The sequence below is a fragment of the Stenella coeruleoalba genome (assembly GCF_951394435.1).
Source record: "Stenella coeruleoalba genome assembly, chromosome: 2".
In the NCBI taxonomy this organism is placed as follows: domain Eukaryota; kingdom Metazoa; phylum Chordata; class Mammalia; order Artiodactyla; family Delphinidae; genus Stenella; species Stenella coeruleoalba.
In genome coordinates this window covers 12,839,790-12,863,245 of record NC_137147.1, presented here as the reverse complement: position 1 = coordinate 12,863,245, position 23,456 = coordinate 12,839,790, and the positions used below count along the sequence as shown (strand labels likewise).

The 23,456-nt window shown below is 51.7% G+C and overlaps 1 protein-coding gene across 3 annotated transcripts in view; it reads right to left on the bottom strand.

Moving 5' to 3' along the window:
* Nucleotides 1–10,018, bottom strand: part of TTC7B (tetratricopeptide repeat domain 7B) — a 238,285-nt gene extending 228,267 nt beyond the window's left edge. For all 3 annotated transcript variants that reach the window (XM_079912560.1, XM_079912558.1, XM_079912559.1), the window contains exon 1: nucleotides 9,589–10,018. In XM_079912560.1, coding sequence (XP_079768686.1) covers nucleotides 9,589–9,709 — 121 coding nt within the window. In that variant the 5' untranslated portion in view covers nucleotides 9,710–10,018. The remainder of the gene's footprint in view (nucleotides 1–9,588) is intronic.
* Between the last annotated feature and the right edge of the window lie 13,438 nt (nucleotides 10,019–23,456).

Sequence of the window (23,456 nt, the reverse complement as noted above, 5' to 3'; positions counted from 1 at the left end):
GCTACAACGGGCCAGGGAGACCCACTTTCCCAGGCCTCCAGGCCCAAGACTCAGTGGGGAGCTGACTGCCTTGGCCTGGTGCCTGGTGGACCAGGGAAGGGAGGGTGGCATTGACTGTAGGTCCCTGGGCTGGGCACCACCCACCCCTCAGGGGTATCATCTCACCAAGTGGACACCCCTCCAAGGCTGGCTAACTTGAGAGAACGCTGCTTCAGAACCTACAAGAGCCAGAGGGGGCAGTTCCTCAATGGAGCCCGGCCGTGCTGCAACGGTGCTGAGCCAGCCTGATCGTGAGGAGGAAAGAGGGATAAGGGGGCAGCGAGGGGACCGGAACCCCTCCCTGGGATGGGCCTCCCAGCAAGTGTCCACCCTGCAGTTGCCCAAGAAACAGGGAGAGAAGGCCACAGGCAGCCAGCCCGAACAGCGATCCATCAGCCCCAGGCGGGCCCAGGCCGGTCGCGCTAGGACGACACCAAGAGACTCAGCTGTGCAACCACGCGCGGGTGGACACTCCCTCCCCGGGGGCCGCCACAGCCCAGTCCCTCCACCACCCCCAGCCCCGAGCCCAGTCTGCCAAGTCTCCATGTACTGGACTCGGCGATCTTCGTGTTCCGGGCCCTCAGGACAGGGCTGGCACCCAGGAGGTGTTCCGTAGGTGTCTGATGAGTAAATGAATCCAAGTTAACTCCTCCAGAGCACAGGCCAAGGTGTTCGTTGAAGAATTAGTTGAGCACCTACTGTGTGCCAGCCATGTGATGGGTGCTTGGGATAGAGCAATGAACAAGAGAACAAAAGGCCGTGCCCTCCTGGGGTGGCCAGCCCCGTGGTCTCATTCATCTTCGTGTCCCCATTACCCATGGCAGCGCCCCTACGTCCTACCCCAGGCTTACTGGGTGCTGAAAGGGTGGCTGGAAGAGAAGGCCTGAGGCATCTGTCAGACCTGGGCTGAAGCGCTTACTAGTTCTGTGACCCAGCAAACACGGGTTGTTGTCAGCTTCTCAGCACAACAAGAACCCCACCGCCACTAAGCATCTTTGCTATCATTGCTATTAGTGTTGTCCTGCCCACTTCGTCCACACCCTGTAAAGGACTGAGTATCTGGAACTTTCTACCCTCCTTCCACACACAATACTCCTGATGCAGTGAGGCTGCTTGAGATAATGCTTGTGCTAGAAACTGCATTATCTTATTTGTTCCTCAAAGTAACCTTTGAGATAAAGATTGAGGCTCAGAGAAGCTAAGTAATTCACCTAAGGCCGGAGGAGCAGTAAGTGTCGGACCCAGGATTTGAACCCGGATCTAACAGGGCAAAATCCACCGCTTTCTCCTGTACTAGGTTCCTTTCCTCTTTGCTAAAATAACTCCATCCGCCTAAGAGGGTGAACTACTGTCCCACTGCCTAGGACTGAGGGGGCTCTGGGACACAGGACTCTCGGTGCTAAGACCAGGAGAGGCCGCCTAAAGCCACGCTCTGCCAGGCCTCACCCACCACCCTCAGCCCCAGTAACCCAGCTGCACCCTGTAGCCTTCAGTGATGCTGTCACTGTTCTCCTCAGGCCGCAGGTGACACTGTCCCACCACTTGGACAATCACGTCTCAGTGTGGTCCGGGAACTCCCTGCGCCACAATCCCCCGGGTGCTGGTTAACAACCCTGTTCCCTGAACCCGACGCCACCAAGACTTCCCGAAGCAGAAGCTCGGACCCAGCCTGCGACTCCGAGTTACTAAGCAGCCCCAGGTGAGTCAGCTGCCCAGAGGCTGAGGGACTGCCCTGAGTGGGAAGCTTCCTGTGGCTGGTGACCGGCTCGCTCTACGTCTTCTGGTGCAGCGTCCCCCGCCCCGCTCCACAGGAGGTGCTCCTTAAATGCTAAGAATGGTGGCTGAGGGCAGGGGCTTTCAGACGTGCCTGATGACACAAATCACCGGAGGCTGAATTTTGAAATACAGATTTCCAGTCCGCATCTTGGACCGAGAATCGCCACCCTAGAGGAGAGGTCTGGCAATCCATGATGTCTGAGCTCCCTTAATTCAGTGCAGCTCAGAGCGTGTCCATGGACCTGCATAACTGGCAAAACCTGGGAGCTTATAAAGAGTGCAGAAGCCTAGGCCCCAACCCAAACGGGCTGCATCAGAATCACCAGGTGTGGGGTCCTAAGAACTGGGTTCTAATAAGCCAGCTCGGTGATTCTTTGATCTGAAAAGTTCAGAAAAACATTAGTGTAGAATAATGGAACTAGAGTCGTAGTTGGGCTAGAGTCCTACTCTATGAACATCTCCAAGCCTCGGTCTACTCGTGCCCTGAATGGGAATCACAGCCCCGACCCCACTCCCCACGTGGCTGTTGGGATGATTAACCGGGATCCACGTGCAAGTTCACGCGCAGAATCCAGCACACAGCTGAAGCTCAAGAAACGCTTGTTCATCCTCCCTCCGTACTGGCACTGTTTTAACACCCATGAAGTCGGGAAAACTAAGGTTTCAGTGGTTCAAGTGATGTGCACAAGGTCACTCAGAGGGAAAATACCTGGGGATTCTGACTCCGTGTCCGGCAGGCCCGTGAAAGGACCAAAAAGCATCTGTTCTGCCTGGTGCTGGCACCTCCACCACGCGCTGTGCTCGATGAACAGGGACAGACAAGCCTGTAGGGTAGCAGGGGCTGAGGCCACAACACCAGGTTTCCTGTGGCTGCGGCTGCCCTTTCTAGTTTACGCGGCTCTCATCCCACCCGCGCGCCAAACTCTGCTCAGTCTCATCTTGGTGGCTGACGGGGAAGGTTTTGAGGCGTCTCAGAAGACCTCTTCCTATTTGCAGCAACATGGATGGACTTGGAGGGCATTACGCTAAGTGAAATAAGTCAGACAGAGAAAGACAAATACTGCATGATATCATTTATATGTGGAATCTAAACAATACACCAGGGGGCTTCCCTGATGGCACAGTGGTTAAGAATCCACCTGCCAGTGCAGAGGACACGGGTTCGAGCCCTGATCCGGGAAGATCCCACATGCCACGGAGCAACTAAGCCCATGTGCCACAACTACTGAGCCTGTGCTCTAGAGCCCGTGAGCTGCAACTACTGAAGCCCGTGCGCCTCCAGGAGCCTCCCCTGGTGAAAGTCTGCGGGCCACTTCGACACAGCACACCCAGTGTGGGCTAGGAGGCTGGTGGCCCACTAAAGCAGGAGCACACCCTCTGCCCTTCAGAAGGGCCACCACAGTGGGAAGACCAGGCACATGCCCAGCAGACTGTGTGGGGAGGGGAAGCGGCCCTGAGCGGGGAGGTGGGAGACGCTAGCACCCACCACGAGACAACCCATGCTATCTCTGATACGGGCTTACTCTGTGCAGGCCCCAGGCTAAAAGCACTTTCAGGTGCTCTTTGGCTTGTTTGTTTTGTTCTGTTGTCATGTGGTCCTTCCAGCCACCTTACCAGTTTAGCACTGTCATTACAGGTTCACGATCCCTTGTCCATAATTTCCAAAATCCAGACCTCTCTACAAACCAAAAGCTGGGTTTTGTTGTTAACTTACTGGGCAGGTAAACTGAACCAATGTAAGGTTATGTGGAGTCTATTTATCCCTTTTGCAATGACTGTTGATATGTTTTGATGCAGAAATACTGCTTGTTTTCTCATGAAGCACTGCCACTAACCCCACGGGGAGTGTCACATAATGTCCAGTATATACACTGCACTCTGAAAAATTCTGCATCCTGAAACACATCTGGCCCCAAGGGTTTCAGAAAAGGAATTTTGGACGTGTGTCCCCACTTTACACATGGGGTTTCACAAGGCAGAGCAACACTCTGACCCAGGGTCCAGACCTCTGACCCACTCTGCTCACCTCTGCCATCGCCGGCTGGTGGCTTTAAGGAAGACACCTCTCTCTCTGGGCCTGTTTTCTCATCTATAAGATGGGGAGGTTGGACTAGATCAGTGGGTTTCAAATGTGTTTTTTTAAGCACATTAGCCCTTCCTTCAAAGGAAACTTTAAGGGAAAATGTACCTGCTCCAGTGAGTGAGGCCTGCCCACCTGGTCACCAGGGTGCTTTCTCGACAGGACAGTGTGAAAACTGTTATCCAGTGTGATCGCTCAGGGCCCATCTGGTTCTAACTCTCTGTGGTTGTCTTCTCAGAGGCCAACAGCCTTTTCTGTGAGGGAAGGACAGCTAGGAGGAACCTGAACCAGACCTTGACAGATGGCTAGGCTTCTGACCTGCAGAGAGGGCTCTGGAGCCCAACAGCTTGCGCACAGGTGAGAGATGAAAAGCAAGGGGAGCGAGAAGGTCCAGGAGGCCAAACCAGCCAACGGAGGGGCCCCGCGCACCAAGGGGATGGAGGTCAGGCTGGAAAGGCTGGCTGGCCAAGCGGATGGATGTCGGGTATCCTCCTTCCTCTCCACTCGGAGCCTGAAATTCCTGTGCCCTGGAGGTGGGGGGGGGGGGCGGGGGGGGCGTGCAGGAGGAGCTGAGCAGCCCCAGTCCCACTGTGTGGAGCCACAAGGTCACAGTGTTTTTGCCCTGACCACAGCGACCACGTGAGCCCCAATGCCCAGCTCAGAGCCACCCATGTGCGTTGTGGAAGAATAAGTGAATCTTCTGGATCCAAAAATCAGGACGTGTGGTCTGCCACAAAGGCATGTCCTTCAGAGGACAGCAGGACACTGGCCTGGGAAAGCCAGGAGGGAGAGTCTCCTAAGTTTCCTTCCCCTGTGTCTGGGGGCTTCCCGAGAGTCTGCCGTACCCCAGGAGTGTCCAAAGAAGCCATTCCTACACGTCAGGGCCACCTTCTCACCCCGCTGCAGGCTCTCAGATACACCTCAGCCTTGTTTCCTAAGAAGCCCCTCGGGCGGGCAGAGGGGGCCCCCAGCCACCATTACCTCTCTGCCTCTCTGGGAAACCTCCAGGGGCCTGAGCGAGCCCGGCCCTCCTCCGAAAGGGGAAGCCACAATGCCACCCGTGCCCTCCTTCAAACCACAGGAATATCAGCTATTGGCAAAGGCGAGAACCTCACTCTCACTCAAAGGTCTAAGTACATTTTATAACCAAACTGTTCCCCCTAAATATTCTTTGTTTCAGGCACCACTTCCCTACCTACCCCTCACCAAGAGGTAAGTAAAGTAACCCCAAATCACACCTAACCAGAGGGGCGATGGTCCCTTCACGAGACACTATGATCAGGGCCTAATTGCTCTAAGTGAGCTCAGTGACTGAGCCCGTCTGTGAAGCTGACCAGCCTGGGGAAGTGGGGAGAGGCCGACACTGCCTCAGAGCGAGCGGCTGTCTTTCGGGGCGGGTGCAGGCTCCAAAAGGCCTGTTCTGTTACTGAAATATGCGGAAGTCTTGACCAGGCCCAGCTCACGTGTGTCATCCCGAGGTCTCCCACACTTCTTCCCAACCAGGTGATAGCCAGGACCTGGCCTGCTTTGCCCAGGGTCGTGCTGGGTCAGCAGGAAGGAGTGAACACCAGTATTTTGCGTATACCAAGTTTAACATATACCAACTCATTTCATCCTCACAGCCATCCTGATGGGTTAGGTATTATTAACCCTATATTACTGATGAGGAAACGCAGGCTCAGAGATGTTAAGAAACTGGCTCAAGGTCACCCAGCCAGCCAGAGTCCGAATTGAAGCCCAGGGGCCAGATCACTGCACTTTCTCACACAGCAGTGAACCTAACCACCAGGAGGCTAGAGGGTGACCTTCTGGGGAGAGAAGCCAGCTGGGACTGCCCTCCCACGGCCAGGGCTGACCTGTGAGCCGACAAGAAGCCGATGTGCGGTTCTCCATGTTTACCCCTGACCTCTCGGGCGGCCACGCCATCTCCAGGCCAGGGCCCCTCCCACTTCCCTGTGCCCACCAATCCCCTGCAGGTCTGGGGTGGGGCCCGAGAGTGTGCGCTCCTCACGTGCTCCCAGACGATGCCCATGCTGCTGGACCCCTGACCACACTTGAGGTAGCAAGAGCCTGGGCTTGAGTGGACTCTCCCATCCCCCTTAGCTTGTATGTATTCCCATCCCCGCTCTCTTGCTGGAACTCATCAGGGCCTGGCATTTAGCTGCCACACATTTCGGTTCCTTGAGATGGAGTGATTAAAAACAGTGACTGCAGTGGGGTGTGAGGCAGAAAAGGAACTTCTGGGCTCTGTTTCCAGCTTGGCATTGGCCCTTTTCTTCCTTATACACCTCTTGGCAAAACTAGCTAAACCAATTTATCTCAAAGGAGTCAGGCTGGAGCAGCAGGCTCTGAAAGTGTCCGCTATTTACCGGCCTCCATGGGGAGGGGCTGCCATGCCCAAGCACAGACGCTGACGTGCTGAGCGGAGAGGCTCGCTGCAGGCGGGAGCGCAAGAACCAGTGACTCCTCTGCTCAGAACCTTCCCGGGGCTCCCACATCACTCAGAGAAAACCCAAAGCCTTAACCATGACCCATGAGGCCCCATGCCATCTGGCCCTGCCACCCCTCTGCCCTCACCAGGCTTCTGCCCTGGAAGTCCCCTCCCTGGAACACACTCCACCAACTTAGCTCTTATCTCAGATGCTGCCTTCCCATCAGAGGCCTTCCCCGACCACCCATTTAAACAAGCCCCACCCCCACCCCACCCCAAAGCACTTTTCCTTCTTCCCCTCTTTATTCTTCTCATACCACTTACCACCATCTGACATCCTGTACATTTTACTTCATGATTTTATCTGTCTCCCTGCCCCTTCCCTACTAGAATGTGGGTGTCATAAGGGCAGGGATGTTTGTCTGATGTGATCACTGGTAGATCCCCTGTGCCTAAAACAGTGACTAGCACATTGGCAAGTACTCAGTTTTTGTGGAATGAATGAATAAGTGAATGAATGAAGGGCCTGCCTACTAAGGCGTCAGGCTCTGTGGCTAGCCCTGGGAGTCTTTAGACTCCTTTGAATCTCATAACAACCCCTACACGGTAAGTCTTTTAATCCTCATTCTAGGATGAAACTACTGAGGCCCCGAGTGGTTAAGTAATTTGACCAAGGTCACAGCGTTAGGAAGTGGCAGGTCCAGGACTCAGGCACTGGTCTGGCTGGTTCCAAAGACTGTGCCCTTTTCTGCCTGTGGTTGCCTTCAAGGTAACTGTCTTAGTATGATAAACATGACATTAACTCGCTGTCCTTATTCTAAACAGCAAATGTTTTAGCTTAGGGATTTTGCCAAATCTGCCCAAAACTTGAGGTCTAGCGCACCCAGGTGGGTCTGGTGCCCCCAAAGCCAGGAGGACGTCCCACTGCCAGTCAGGGGAGCCCCCATCAGCCAAAGAAAGGGAAAGACCCTCCTACAAGCACTTCTCTGAACCCCAAAGGAAAGCCACAATAATTCTGTTTTGTTTCATCCTTTTTCTTTTTTTTTTTTATCTTCCTGAGCAATCTCTTTGACCTTTTCTAGTCTGTGTGACCTTTGGCCATCAACGGCTGCTGTTTACCATGTGGGTTCTGGGGCAAAAGTCTCTCTCTCATGAGTTTCCCCAAACCAAACTTGCACATAGACCCATGGACCACTGTGCCCCGTACAACCTGCTCCCCCCGCAAGCCCCATTAATGACTGTGGCTTAGATTCTAGGGACCAAGCCTTGGAAAGGGAGCCAAGCCTAGAGGGGCCGTGAAGGTAAGATCGGCTCATGCCACTGAAAGCCCATCTACCCTCTCATTCCAGAGACCATCATAGTTTGAGTTACCCCACCTCTCCTACCCATCATTCTCAGTCACATCTTGTCTGTTTTCTTCAAATCACTTCTCACTATCTGAAGCTACCTTGTTTACTATGTCCATATTTGCTTACCATCTGTCTCCTCAGAGGAGGTAAGCACATGACAGTAGAAGCTTGGTCAGTGCTATTCACCACTGTTGATGCCCGACACACGTGGGCATGCAAATACTGGTTGAATGAGTAAATAAAGCAGGAAACAAGTGGGTTCTGAAGGGAAAAACCAGGGGGCTCACAAATGAACTTATTTAATCCTAAGATCAATGAAGGTATTATATGCCCTGAAGGTATAATACGCCCTGAAGGTATTATATGCCCACACAGCCGGGAAGTGGCAAAGTAGACCCAGGATTGTCGAGCTCTGAAGAAACAAGAAAACTTTGCAGGTACGGGGAAGAGAAGCAAGAGGCCAAGCTCGTGACCCTTACAGGGACAGCAAGGTCAGGCTGCCACTGGGGCCCAGGGGACTGAACACCTTTTCCTCAAATGCTCGCGTAACTGAGAAGAGTCAACACGTTCCACATGCTGAGCCCAGGTAGGTCTGTGCTTCCTCCATGCCCCTGCTATGATCATGGCACCTGCATCTGCCCAGGAAATACCGGCCCAAAGCAAGGTACCACAGTTGAGAGTGCACAAAACCAAGTTCTTATTTTGAGGCTCTGATACTATAAAAGGCACAAATATAAACCATTCCTGAAGAGGACACACGACATCCCTCTCCATTTCTGGGTAGTTTGAGGCGAGAAGGTTGAAAACAGTGTGGCGGTCCTTTCTCAGAACAGTGTCATTTATTCATTCTTTCATTCATTCATTTGTTCAGCCAACCTGTGCTCACCCAGCCTCAGGAAGCCTGAGATGAAATGTGACAAAACCTCTGCCCTCTCGCCAGTGCATTGGTGCCTGCGGTTTTGGCGGGCACTAAAAGACAAGCAAATATTAAGGATACTTGCTTCCAAAACAAATAAGGACACGTGGAGCTATGCTCTGAAATGGCATTTTGGATGCAATTTTGATTCCACTGGGTATGAGAACCAGTTGAGTCAACCGGGTCACAGACTAACTCCAGGCACCAGGTTCCTACTCCTTGGATCTCTCTGACCCCCTCTTCCTCTAGGCCCCAAGCCCCTCACACACCCAACTCCATTTCCCAACATTCTTCAACCACATTGCCACCTCGCTCCACAATATTCTCCCTCCTGACTCCCCTGACTCTATTTCCCCCATATTCCCAAACCCGACCTCCCTAGATCCACAGCTTCGACATCCTACCCTCTGGATCCCGGGACACATCTCAACCTGATTTCCACCACCACCCCACACACACCCCAAGCCTGGGCTTCCACCTGGAGCCCCTTGAACGCCATCTGTTTACAGAGCATATTTCCCAGGTGTCTCTGCTCACCACCCCCATTCGCAGGACCCCCGTAAATACATCATGACTCCGAGTACACCACACACACACCCTGGATCCCCATACATCCACACCCGAGTCTTGAGGACGCACCCTCCCCCCATCACCTCCAACTTCTCAGAGCCCCTAGGCCGGCCCCTGACCCCCTGGGACCCCAGTACAGCAGCCAACTCCGAGACACCCACCCCCTGACTCCGCAGAAGCCCGCCCTGCACGCCGGAACTCTGGGACGCCCGGCACAAGCCCTCGGCCGCCGGAGGCCCCCACCGCGCCGCTCCGCGGACCCCGGGTTCCCGAGGCCCTGGCCCCGCCGCGCACATCTCCGGGCGCAGCGCCCTCGTGACCCGGCCGCGCCCCTGCCCGCGCCCCGCCGCGCCTCGGGGGCCCGGCCCGGTGATCGGCGGAGGCCGCGGCGCCTCCAGCAGCCCAGGCCGGAGCGCCCGGCGCGTACCGTTGGCGATGAGCTTGGCCGACAGCTGCTTGACGAGCTCGGGGATCCGCTCCCACTGGCACTCGGAGCGGCAGCGCTCGATCTCCGTCTCCAGCCGCGAGCCCGCCTTCTTGGTCGCCATCGCGGCCTGGCCGGGCCCGGCCAGCCCCCCCGCAGGCCCCGCAGGCCCCGCCGCCGCCGCCGCCGCCGCCGCCCGGGCGCCCCCGTCTCCGCCTCCCGCTGCCGCCGCGGGCTCGGGCTCCGGCTCCCGGCTCCGCGGCGTAACGGGAGCGCCGGCTGGGGAAGGGGCGGGGAGGCGGGCGGCGGCGGCTGGCGCGGCGGGGCCCCGGGCGCCGCGAGGAGCGGCCCCTACCGGCCAGGGCCGGAGCCGCAGCGCGGGCCCGGGTCGGGGCCGGGGCCGGGGCCGCGGGGGCCGGGGTCCGGGGGAAGGGGGAGGCGCGAGGAGGGGCGAGGTGCGGCGGAGGCCGGGTCGGGGAAGGAGGCCCGGAAACGGGACCTGGAGGGGGGCTGGGGCTGGGGTCCAGATTCGAGGGGGAAGGCGTGGAAGAGAGAGGTGAGGAAAAGCAGGGGCTGTGGTGGTAGGGGTCTGGCAGAATGGGGGCGTGGAGGAGGGAGACCCGGGAGGAAGGGAGGGAGGGAGGCAGAGACTGGGAGCCCCACAGACCCTCAGGAATAGGGCCTAGAAAGGGCAGTGACCCTGGGGACGGTCACGGGCCAGGCCGGACTAGTGGGCCTGGGGTATGAGGTGGGTGTGACGGGGAGGCCTGCCTGAGCTTGCCCTGCCATCTCAGGTTTCTGGGAGATCCCTCTGGGCCTGGCTTGGCCTGTGCCCCTTAGCAGGCCCCCTCTGCCCCAGGCAGCCTTCGCCCCACCCAGTTCGAGGTGGGTGGAGACTCATCCCTCAGGCAGGCTCAGCACCTGCCCAGGGCTCCATCAATGTCTGTTGAGGCGAGTTGGATTGAACCGGGCAAGGACTGCCAGCTCAGATGTCGGCTACCTTGCCCTCTGAGGAGGATGCAGAGTCCGCAGGGGGGTTTCCTTGTCTTGGCCTTGCAGACAGAGCTGAGGGCAGGCGTCCCAACTGTGCCTTCTTTCAGTTATCCGATGACTATGTAGTCATCACCTACTATGGCTCGGTCCTGTTGCAGGTGCTGGGAATACAGCAGGAAACTAACAAAATACCTGCCTTGGTTACATTCCAGGCAGGGGAATAAATAAGCAAAATAAAGTAGTAAATCAGAAGGTAAAAATGGTTAGCTGAAGAAACAGAGCAGGGTCCAATGAGGAGAGTAAAGAACTGACAGGGTGGTAAGAGATGGCCTCCTTGAAGTGACATTGGACAAAGACTTGAAGAAGGTGAGAGAGAACATCTCTGGGCAGAGGGTACTGCAACCAAGTACAAAGGCCCTGGAGCATATTTAATAAGCTGGGGGAACAGGAAAGAGACCCAAGTGGCTGGGGTAGAGTAAGGGAGGGGGTCGAAGCAGGAGAGTTCAGAGGTGGGAGTCAGAGCTGAGTTCATGTTGGGCCTGCGGACCATTATGGGGACTTTGGCTTTTCCTCTGGTGAAATGGGGCATCCATGCAGGACTTTTAATGAACGTCATGACGTGACCTACATTTTAGGAATACCACTGTGGCTGCAGGGCTGAGAATACTGCCAGTAGTTCAGGAGGGAGATGGTGGTGGATGGACCAGGGTGATAGCTGTGGCAGTGGTGAGAGGGTTGGATTCTGGATACCGCATTTGAGGATGGAGCTGACAGTCTGCAATGTCAGGTATGAGGAAGCGCCAAGTCATAGTCAACATCATCCCTTCTAGGGGTGCCTTACTCTAGCTTTCCAGGAGTTCTTACCTGCAGTTTCGTCTCTCATCCCCTCAGCAGCCCCGGGGCTGTTCTTGGGAAGAAAAGACATGGACCCCAGTCAACCAAGGGTGAAGCTGAAACTCAGATATCCAGAGATGTGAGGAAGGAAGATCCGGAGATGCCTTCTGATGTGACCGGCATAACCTCAGGCACCTGCAAGGACCTATGAGGTGATGAAGGTTGGCCTGATGAGCCTCAGATGCTGTGGACAGCTCGAGGGGAAATACAATGTCAAAGTTGCAACAGAGGTCCCTTTGGGGGCTTGGATTCTTTAGTTTCACCAAGAAGAAATAGGAAGAGAAGTAGAAGGAGTCTCCACAGGAGGTATTTCCACCACCATCCTCCACCCTGAACGCTCATATTCTCCTCTTAGCATGGAAGTCTGTTTCTCCAGATGCTTGCACAGGAAGTTCTCTCCCCTCTGGTCCAGGAGGGAAATTCCTGTGCATTCTTTGAGACCCAAGCCAAGGGTCACCAAGAAGCCGTGCTCAACATCTGACAGATCCTGTGTGATCCCACAATAGTTGCTCTTTCCCTCTGTGATAGGGCTTCTTATAACAAACTCTATCATCTAATGACTGATGTTTATACTGCCTCAGTTGCCACACTGTAAGGTATATTATTGGTGTCCATCTCTGTGCTCCCCCGCCAGCTGATAAGTTCCAGAGACAAGGCCTGTGTCTTCATGAGGGCAGAGCAGACCTTGACCCTTGACTCAGCATGTGCTGCCTGGGCAGTGGCATTAATAGTTCCTGCCTTCCCCGCCGACAGTTCCTCAGCTATAATACCTACCCTGTAGAATTGATTGTGAATTAAATGAGGAAATACAGGTAAGGCACTTAGAAGGGTGTTGATAGACCATAAGAGTGCAATAAACGTGCCCTGACATTCCGTGTCTCTGTACCCCTTGCACCCAGTGTAGGGTCTGGCACTGTGTAGGAGCTTGAATGAAAGAGTGAATGAATGAATGAATGGACGAGGCTGGAGATCTCCAAGGTCGAGAATCAGCCTGCAAATGTATTCCTTCAGGATTTAACACAACAATAATAAGTGACTACATTTGAGGCTTCCACCTTCACAGCAGGCCGTCCTGGAAGTGACTGACACCCACCAGCGTACCCTTCTGACCATCTGCCTGAGCGCTGAGCTTGCTGGGATATGGGGGTTGGGAGCAGAAGCTGATAAACATTGTCAGCCTGACAGTTGGGCTCCTTGGTCTCTGGGCTCATTCCCACATCTGCGATGTTTTCTGATCTTCATCCATTGCCCGGGCTGCTCTGGCAGCTGCCACAGCAACCCTGGAGATATACAGGTGATCACAGGGGGAGAACGTCCCCAAATGGTTTTCCAGGTGAGTTTACCTGCAGGCGGCACTCAGGGAACCTCAGTAGTAGGAAGTCGTTGGTGCTAATAATAGTAATTAAACCGACATCTTTTTTCCAGGCATTGCTGTTACAGGTTTGACAAGGATGTGAAAAATCACAGCCTGTAGGCCGAATCCAGCCTTGAGGCCTGGCAATGGCTGGCAGGAAAGGAGCTAAGTGGAAGATGGCTCAGGAAGTCTGACTCCAGGATAATTCCTGCAGGAGAGCTGTCTTGCCAGGAGCCATGGAGACGGGCTAAATGTTCGGAGCAAAGGTCAATGCAAATGGGATGCCTCGGTGGTCTGGAAACGTCCCCGTCCTCTTCCGCCAAAAGCCTGGGCCCCCTGGACAACTAGAATAAGGCAAACAAACTATACTTCAATTAAAAGAAAAAAAAAACACACCCACAACTACAAGAGGTGGGCAAGAGGTAAGGCAGGTAGGGCAAGAGGTAAGCAGAGGGGAGAGGGCTTGAGAAAGAAGACAGGCTGGGGAGGGGCGGGGGAGCCCCAGGGAAAGAAAGAGACTCGAGTGAGCAGGGGCCGGGCCTTTACCCTTGTGCCTCCCTCAGCCTGGAAGACCCTTCCCACATACCCACGTGGTCCCCTCCCTTCATTTAGGTCCCTGACCCAAGGCCACCTCCTTAAAGACACCTTCCCGACCACCCTATCCAAACCCACTCCCTGCCCTTCCCTCCACTCCCTGTCCCCTTACTCAGCTCTAGGCTTCTGCTTGTCACCACCTGATTCATATTTATTAATTTAGTGTTTGCCTCCCTCACTAGAATGTCAGCTCCACAAGGGCAGGGATTTTTGTGTGGTCTCGTTCACTGCTGCATCCCCAGCACTGAGTGGTGCCTGGCACGTCGTAGGTGCATAGTAAATATTTGTTGAATGGCTGAACGAGTAGAAGGAAAGTGGTGGGGCTGGAGTTGTACTCCAGGCAGACAGGCCCGCAGTCGAGTGCAAATCAGCTTGCGGAAGCATATGGGTCAGGTTTTAGGGGGAGATGGAAATCCGGAGAGAGGAGATGTCAAGGGGCCTCAGTGTGCTAACAGAATAACCGCTGCTAACCTTTGACCTTACCATGCCAGGCAGCAGGCCTGTCATCTGGCTGCCTGAGCGGGGAGACTCCCCAGAGCCCGGGGGGTGTGAGCCACGCGTGCTCGGTGAGCCCTGTGGGCGGGCTCTACAGCAGCGCGTGTGACGAACTGGGGGACAAGCCACAGTGCTCGTGCTTGAGTCATGATAGCTGCAGTGCCTTTGGATGTCTTTAATTATGTTTTTGACACCTACAAAAACAGATAATCCAGAGGCACCTATATAATAAAATAATAAAGTGAACACCAGGGACCCAACTGACCATATCAGAGTTAACCACAAGTTTGATTTTTGTGTTGATTACATCCTTATTTTGTTTTTTAAGTAGTTTTAGCACCACACATTTCCTGCCACCCCTAGTAATATGAGTGTCACATGTAACCGTATGAGGCTCTTTAGCTTCGTGCTTTCTAAAGTGGCGTCCTGTCCTGTAATTTGCTTTGTTGCTCATTACGCCCCACGATTTGTCCTTGTTATGCGTAGCTGTGGTTCCTTCCTTTTCTATAGCGTGTAATGCTCCATGGCATGGAGTATATTATCCACCCCCCAGGTTTATCACACTTCAGTGCCCAGGTGTGCTTTTATGAACAAGGCTGCGGTTTATAAAGCTGCATTGCTGCCACTGTTTTGAGCAGGGTTTCTGAGGATGACTCAAGATGGCTCTGTGCCCCTCTCCCCCTTCAAATACCCCGGGGTCCCCTGACTTTCTTCCCGGGGTCACCTGCTGCTGCCTGGACCCATGGTTCCCACTGTAGGAACAAACCAGTGGGATCCTTGCTGAGCAACCCCACTGCAGGCACCGAGCTGGTGTTTCCAGTTAACCATCTGTTACCATTTGAGAGGGACAGCCAGGTGTAGGAGGCTGGCTGGCTGGCTGGCTGCTCAAGGAGGGAACCAGCACGGCATGACCTGAGTGCGGAAACCACGTTCCTGCGTGGCCTTCAGCTTTGCAAGTCCGGAAACACGTGGGTGCTCCAGGGTGCTCCACCTGCTCCCACAGTGAAGTCCACCAGCGGCCCTCGCTTATGCTCCATGCCAATTCCATTTATGATGGAAGCCGTCCCCCAGTGCCCCATACCCAGAGACCTAGTTCCTGGTGTCAGGATGCTTGCAAAGCTGAAATGCTTGCTTGGAGGTTGCTTGGTGAGTGTGGACTTGGAACCAGAAAGAGGAAAGTCTCAAGAAGGTCATTACTCAAGCCCTGGAAAAGCTCTGTGAGCCTTCTTGGTTCCATTTCTGAACCACCTCTCTGGGGCTGAGAATATCCATGTGTCTCAGATCTGCGTCCTCCTGCCCAGGATGAAGCTGGAATAGCTCTGAGACTTTTCACTTTTCCTCTCCATTCATGATAACCTTGCCTAGGCTTTGGACACCATAACAAAAATCAAGTTAGTTTTCGGTTTAGTCAGTATGATAGAAATCACTTATCTTTGTGAGTGTTTTTTTCACACTTGGAGATCTGGGGATACTTTCCTGTTACCCTATATATCACCTGTCCTACCTTCTCCCAGAAAGGCAAAGAGTGGGCTTATATGTCTAAATGAACAGCAAAGTAAAGATCAGAAACTACACAGCTATAGGGGAGAACATTATACCTGTCACCAGAGAGGAGACTGTTCCTAACAGTGTGAATAGGATGATTTTTGAGCTTCCTAGCAGACCAGGCACAGAAGAAAACACATGGAGGGTTCTGATTTGAATAATGCAATTGACTCACACTTCTGGAGTTTTAAAGGGCAATCAGGAATTAGGTGAGCACAAGGGATCTGTTTGTTTTTATGGGGTTGTACTGGGTTGGCCAAAAGATTCGGTTTTTCCCATAAGATGGCTCTAGTAGCACTTAGCTGTCTTTAACTTCATTCGAAACAGTTTTGTTAGATTGTACGTGACAGCTGTCCTATCAGCGTGCATTTAAAAAAAAGAATCAAAATTGGTGAATTTTTGTATAGCCATTTTAATGTTGAAGATGGACGAAAAAAGCAACATTTTCGGTATATTATGCTTTATTATTTCAAGAAAGGTTAAAATGCAACTGAAACACAAAAAAGGATTTGTGCAGTGTATGGAGAAGGTTCAGTGACTGATCAAACGTGTCAAAAGTGGTTCGTGAAGTTTCGTGCTGGAGACTTTCTGCTGGATGATGCTCCATGGTCAGGTAGACCAGTTGAAGTTGACAGCAATCCAATCCAGATATTAATTGAGAACAATCAACGTTATACCATGCGGGAGATGGCTGACATACTCAAAAAAATACCCAAATCAAGTGCTGAAAATCATTCGCACCAGCTTGGTTATGTGAATCGCTTTGATGTTTGGGTTCCATATAAGTTAAGTGAAAAAACCTTCTTGACCGTATTTCCGCATGTGATTCTCTACTTAAATGTAATGAAAACGTGCTGTTTGTAAAACAAATTGTGACAGGCAATGAAAAGTGGATACTGTACAATAATGTGGAACGGAAGAGATCGTGGGGCAAGTGAAATGAACCACCACCAACCACACCAAAGGCTGGTCTTCATCCAAAGAAGGTGGGATATGGTGGGATTAGAAGGGAGTCGTCTATTATGAGCTCCTTCCGGAAAACCGAACGATTAATTCCAACAAGTACTGCTCCCAATTAGACCAACTGAAAGCAGCACTCGACAAAAAGAGTCCAGAATTAGTCAACAGAAAACGCATAATCTTCCATCAGGATAACGCAAGACCGCATGTTTCTTTGATGATCAGGCAAAAACTGTCACAGCTTGGCCGGGAAGTTCTGATTCATCCACAGTATTCACCAGACATTGCATGTTCGGATTTCCATTTATTTCAGTCTTTACAAAATTCTCTTAATGGAAAAACTTTCAATTCCCTGGAAGACTGTAAAAGGCATCTAGAACAGTTCTTTGCTCAAAACGATAAAAAGTTTTGGGAAGATGGAATTATGAAGTTGCCTGGAAAATGACAGAACGTAGTGGAACAAAAGGGTGAATATGTTGTCCAATAAAGTTCTTGGTGAGAATGAAAAGTGTGTCTTTTATTTTTACTTAAAAACTGAAGGCACTTTTTGGCCAACCCAATATTAGCAAACAGTTGTGAAGTTTTCATTTCAAACACTTTACTAATAAAAAGAGTGAGAAGTCTCATTTTGTGTGAAGGAGCCTCATAAACACAAAATCTGCATCTGTTAGGAGCTGCGAGTGATCTTCCCCTGCACAAGGCAACTAGCGTGCAAGGTTTCCACAGTTCAATTCAACAAACATTTATTGAGCATCTACTATGTGTCAGACCACGTTAGGCCCTGAGAATACAAAATTGTATAAAGTGTGATGCCATCCCTCAGGAACTCATGGTCTAGTTGGAAAGGGGACAAAGAAGTGAACAATGGCACTGCAGTTGGACTCAGATGAGCATTGGGGGCTGAAGGAGCCCTTGGTCCACCTTTGTTGGTGGGGATTCCAGGAAGTCTTGGAGGAGGTAAACTCTGAGCCAAGCCTTGCAAAAGGATTTCAGGTCTAGTCTGCTTGCCAAGTCTCCCCATCTAACAGAGTGGTCCTGAGTTTTCAAAAATCCTTGACTCAAGAGAGGGTCATAGCATTCGGACTCTTCAAGCACCAGATCACCCGCTACGTCAGAGGAGAAAAAATCCGCAGCTTGGTCTCCTTTCCTGTAGCAAAGAAGCTGTTGGTAAGAAAGGTTGGGGATGAAGGCTCACCTGAACTGCTGGCCAGCCAGAGAAGCATACAAACACTTCGGATTGCTTCCTTACTCCCAGATTAGTGCTTGCAGTACTGAAACCATGCTCACTGCACAAAACTTTCCCTGGGGACTCGTGGGCTTTCCATTCTTTCCAGCATTTGGGGCTCATCGCTGGACAAGAAGAGCAGGAGGTCAAGTCCGGCCTCTACCCACAACTGGTTTGTGCTCAAGTACCCATCAATTTCTTCATTTGTAAAATGAGAGCACTGCTCTGGGAGATTGTAGTCCATGACTCTATCCTGTCAAACTGGGAGTTAGGCAGTTGCTAGAATGTGAGGAAACCTGGATTATCCCTTATTAGTCTGTGGGCTCTCCTACAGGCAGAGCTTCCTGGACTGCAATGCTGCTCTGAGCTCTCAGGCATCAGACGGCGGGTGGGGTGTGGGGGGGTGGAGGTGTGCAACACTGAGGTTGCAGTTGGAGCCCTGGATCTGATTTTCATCTCTGTTCACCAACCAGCTGTGTGACCTTGTGGGAGCCACCTAATTTACTTCCCAGGTAAAATGTGGGACAGATGATCACTAGCATTCCACAGTAAATTGGGGCTTGAGAAACTCATCCACTGAGATGCGGGACAAAACTCATTCAAATACACGATTAAAGTAAGTGGGAAATGCGTGCGATCTGCCAGGTACCTAAGAAAGGTTGAAGACACCAGCTAAACCTCAGCGATGCAGCAGTCAAAGGTCAGCGCAGAAAACCAGTACTTTGTCTGGCTGAGAGGCACACTCAAGTCTTTGTCAGAAAGCAGAATTTTCCTTCTGAGGTATCCGTTGTTTGAAGAGAAGTCCGCAAGACTCGAAGACGAGGTTGAGAACTCAACCTGCCTTCTATTTAGGGGCGGGGCCCGCGCAGTTTTCCCGAGCTCTAATGGAAGGGGAGGGTCCGGCGCGGCGGCAGCAGCCAATGAGAGAGTAATCCGATGAAGTCATGGAGTTCCTCAGCGCTTCATTGGCGGATCCCCGAGGCGCCGGCGCAGACTGCAAGGCGGGTTGGCCAGTGGCAGCTGGGCGCCCGAGATCCAGGAATTGCAGGGCGAGTCTGCAAACTTCTGCCCAGCTTTTACTTACCCTAAGGGGAGAACCACGCGATGAGTGCGTCTCTTCTTGAAGGGAGAAATGAAAATGCCCAGAAAAAAGACCTCTTACCCACCCCAAAGGCTGGATTTACTCATCCTGAGGTAACTCGCGTTTCTTTGGTGAAAGTGGAAAGTTTATTTTGTTTTAATCCAAACACACTGATTAATTAACCGCTTTAACCGTTTAATGATACTGAACAAACATCCCTTGGCTGGTCACCTTTTATTTCCGCAGTGACACTCAGGGTTGGGAACAAAGACATTTCTGACGTTTTGAAACATTTTAAAACCGTGATTCTCAAACCGTGGTGTACAGGGGGATCCAGAATGTAGGTTGCACACACCGGGCGCCACCCCCTGTTTCCAGTCCTTCTGACCCTGGAACCTGCAGATTGAAGAAACTGGCAGGGCCAGGAATGTGGACCCCACTTTGGGAACCAAGCATTTGAGCATCATCAGAGCTTGTTACAAATGCAAATTCTCAGACTGTGCCCCTCCAGACCTACTGAATCAGAAACTCTGAGGTCTAGCCCTATGTGTTTTAACAAGTCCTCCAGGTGGTTCTGATGCACCTTCAAGTTTGAGAATGGGGCTTCCCTGGTGGCGCAGTGGTTGAGAGTCCGCCTGCCGATGCAGGGGACACGGGTTCGTGCCCCGGTCCGGGAGGGTCCCACATGCCGCGGAGCGGCTAGGCCCGTGAGCCATGGCCGCTGAGCCTGTGCGTCCGGAGCCTGTGCTCCACAACGGGAGAGGCCACAACAGTGAGAGGCCCGCGTACCGCAAAAAAAAAAAAAAAAAAAAAGTTTGAGAATGGCTTTAAATCAAATCCTCATGACCCTTGAGACTGCTTCTGCACAATCTGAAGAGTTACCCTGCAGTCCATTCACTCCTGCACTCCCAGACTCTTAGGCCTGTCTGGGGGCCTGTAGTCCAGTCCTTCTGGGGTAGGTAATTTTGGTTGCCATGGAACTCCAGGCTCCTCACCAGGGCTCCTAGCAGCTGCCATGGTTTTGCCTACAAGTAATTGGACCAGAGATGCACCTGTGACAGTGCTTTCCTAGAACTGATTGAGATGGTTTCTGTGAGTGACTAGACCCTAAGGGTGAACATGGTACCCAAGGGCAGACTTGTTCTGCCATATGGCCTGGGGAGCAGAGGAAACTGGTCTTCAGAAGGAAGAAGAGGAGTGAAGCAGACACATAGGTCCAGAGATGGGGAGGTGGAAAGAGAATCCATTCCTAGATGCCCTCCAGGCCCTGCACTACCAGCCTCTGCCTACTTCTCAGACTTAGGCCACTGGCTCTGGCTCACAGGACTCCGTTAGCTGAAGGAAAGATCACTTTCCCGACCTACCCGAGGCCCTGCTGCCTTCCAGCCCTCAGGTAGCAGGTGATTCCTCAGCTTGTATTCTCTGATAACAAACACCCCTCCTGACTGACCCATGTGGATTCCTGAGATTTGCCACCCAGGGACTCTTGAGGGATTCAGCTTTGTTTTACAGACAAGGAAACTGAGACCCAAGTGACCTGCCCACGGTTACGTGAGCACTAAGCTTGCAGGCCACTGCTGCATCCCCAGGGGACTCACCCTCATGACCTTGGGTCACAGCCCTGGGCTCTCACAGCAAAGCAGTCAGGTCAACCTCAGGCCTTTTCGCCTCCTCTTGCAAGCTTTTAATAAGTCAGTTTCATTTTCAAAATACTGCCCAGAATAGTCTATGGTCAGCAGAAAGATGCTGACAGCACTGTCTATTCTAGGAAGTTATTTTATTTTCTGATGAACTATAGTGGCAATGGATGGTTTGAACGTCTGTTGCTGAAGGAGCATGACAGATGTTACACTGGTCCTCACCCCACCCAGATTTCTTTCTTTCTTTCTTTTTTTTTTTTTTGCAGTACGTGGGCCTCTCACTGTTGTGGCCTCTCCCGTTGTGGAGCACAGGCTCCGGACGCGCAGGCTCAGCGGCCATGGCTCACGGGCCCAGCCGCTCCGCGGCATGTGGGATCTTCCCGGACCGGGGCACGAACCCGTGTCCCCTGCATCGGCAGGCGGACTCTCAACCACTGTGCCACCAAGGAAGCCCCCAGATTTCTTTTTTAAGATGTAAAATGATATGATCTAGTAATTCCACGTCTGGGTATTTATCTGAAGAAAATGCAAACACTAATTCTAAAAGATAGGTGCACCCCTTGTTCATTGCAGCATTATTTACAATAATAACCAAGACATGGAAATCCTGTGTCCACACACAGATGAAAAGAAAATAAGAAAATGCAAGATATATGTGTGTGTTCTATATTATAATATATATATAAAAATATTACTCAGCCATAAAAAGAATGAAATCCTGCCATTTGTGACAGCATGGATGCACCTTGAGGGCATTGTGCTAATGAGATAAGTCAGACAGTGAAAGACAAATACCGTATGATTTCATATGTGGAATCTAAAACAAAATAAAACAAACTCAGATACAGAGAACAGATCGGTGGTTGCCAGAGGCCAGGGGTGGGGTTGGGAGAAATGGGAAAGGGGGTCAAAAGGTATAAATTCCCAGTTATAAAATAAATCAGCTATGGGATGTAATGTATGGCATGGTGACTGTAGTTAATATTGTTTGTATATTTGAAAGTAGCTAAGAGAGTAAATCTTTTTTTTAACATCTTTATTGGAGTATAATTGCTTTACAATGTTGTGTTAGTTTCTGCTTTATAACAAAGTGAATCAGCTATACGTATACATACGTCCCCATATCTCCTCCCTCTTGTGTCTCCCTCCCACCCTCCCCATCCCACCCCTCTAGGTGGTCACAAAGCACCGAGCTGATCTCCCTGTGCTATGTGGCTGCTTCCCACTAGCTATCTATTTTACATTTGGTAGTGTATATATGTCCATGCCACTCTCTCACTTCGTCCCAGCTTCCCCTTCCCCTTCCCCGTATCCTCAAGTCCATTCTCTACGTCTGCGTCTTTATTCCTGTCCTGCACCTAGGTTCTTCAGAACCATTTTTTTTTTTTTTTAGATTCCATATATATGTGTTAGCATACGGTATTTGTTTTTCTCTTTCTGACTTACTTCACTAAGAGAGTAAATCTTAAAAGTTCTCATCATATGAAAAAAGTTCTCATCAATACTTTGCCTGAGTGACTTTTACCAAACTCAGAGATCGTGCTGGTCAGGGAAGGCAGGGGGAGAAAAGAATAGAATTACTAGCTGCCCTTACTCCTGAGAGGCAGAACAACCATTTTCATGCCTTACGGCCACCTGGGGTCTTTATGGCCTGTCCTGTATTGGGGGAATTCCCCGCCTGATGAGGCGGAACGCTCCTCCCACTGGAGAGGCTGAAGGTGCCAGGTGCTCACCGTGCCAGACTCCCTGGTGGCTACAGTGAAGCTGGGTAACAGCTCTGCCAGGCAGACACCACTCAGAGTCCAGGGGCAGCTGCTTCCGGATTCAGCTGAGGTTGCTAGAGCAGCTGTGGGTAGAGTTGGTCCAGGTGCACCTGGGTGCCCACACCCAGCAGCGGCTCCCAGAGATTGTGAACCACCCGAGATTAATTCCGTTTCTACCTAAATCAGCCAGAGTTGGTTTCTGTGGCTTTTAACGGTGAACAGGACTGATGGATGAGGCTTCCCAAAGGAGGGCCAGACACTGGCAGGGCTAGACGAGGGGGCAGGTGCCCAGGTAGAAGAAAATGGCATTCGAGCAGGGAGAGGTGCTGCAGCACACTGTCCTTCAGACCGAGTCACACGTTGTACGGAGGGAAGTGAGTCACATTGCAGGTCAGAGCATCCTCCAGCTCCTCACAGGGGTTACAGAGGGTCACAGGAATCATGAACGGGCTGGAGGGTTTTCCTGCAAGTCTGGCTTCTTCCCCTTTGATGCTCTCTGAGCTTTTCATTCAAGAATGCTGGGCTTTTCCTTTGTGGAAGAGGAGGTTGGGTTAGGAGGGAAAGGTTAGACTTCCTGAGCCTCTGCATAGGCAGCTTCTCGGGTTTGACTGGGGAGCCTCAGGGTGCTCCCCCGCTTCCAACGCCAAAAGTTAAATCCTTCACCTAAAGTGTTATTTAACTAGGGGTGGATTTCCTTCCTCCGTCCCTCTGTCCCTCCCTCCCTCTCTCTCTCCCCTTCTTCCTTCCTTCCTTCCTTCCCCCCTTCCTTCCTTCCTTCCTTCCCTCCTTCCTTTCTTTCTGTGTATCTGATTTACAATATTGTGTTAGTTTCAGGTGTACAGCATAGTGATTCCAGTGTTTGCTTTTTTGCAGATTATATTCCATTATGGGTTATTACAAGATATTAGATATAATTCCCTGTGCTACACAGTGAATCCTTGTTGCTTATCTATTTTATGTATAGCAGTTTGTATCTGTTAACCCCATACTCCTAATTTGTCTCTCCCCCCTGCTCCCCTTTGGTAACCATAAGTTTGTTTTCTGTGTCTGTGCGTCTCTCTCTGTTTTGTATATAGATTCATTTGTATTACTTTTTGGATTCCACATATAAGTGATACCATATAGTATTTCTATTTCTTTGTTTGTTTATTTCAGTCAGCATAATATTCTATGGGTCCATCCATGTTGCTGCAAATGGCAAGATTTCATTCTTTCTTATGGCTGAGTAATATTGCATTGTATATACTTACAAGATCTCTTTTTTTTTTGATTGTACTAACTTATTTGTTTTTAACTTTATTTTTTATTGAAGTATAATGGAATTACA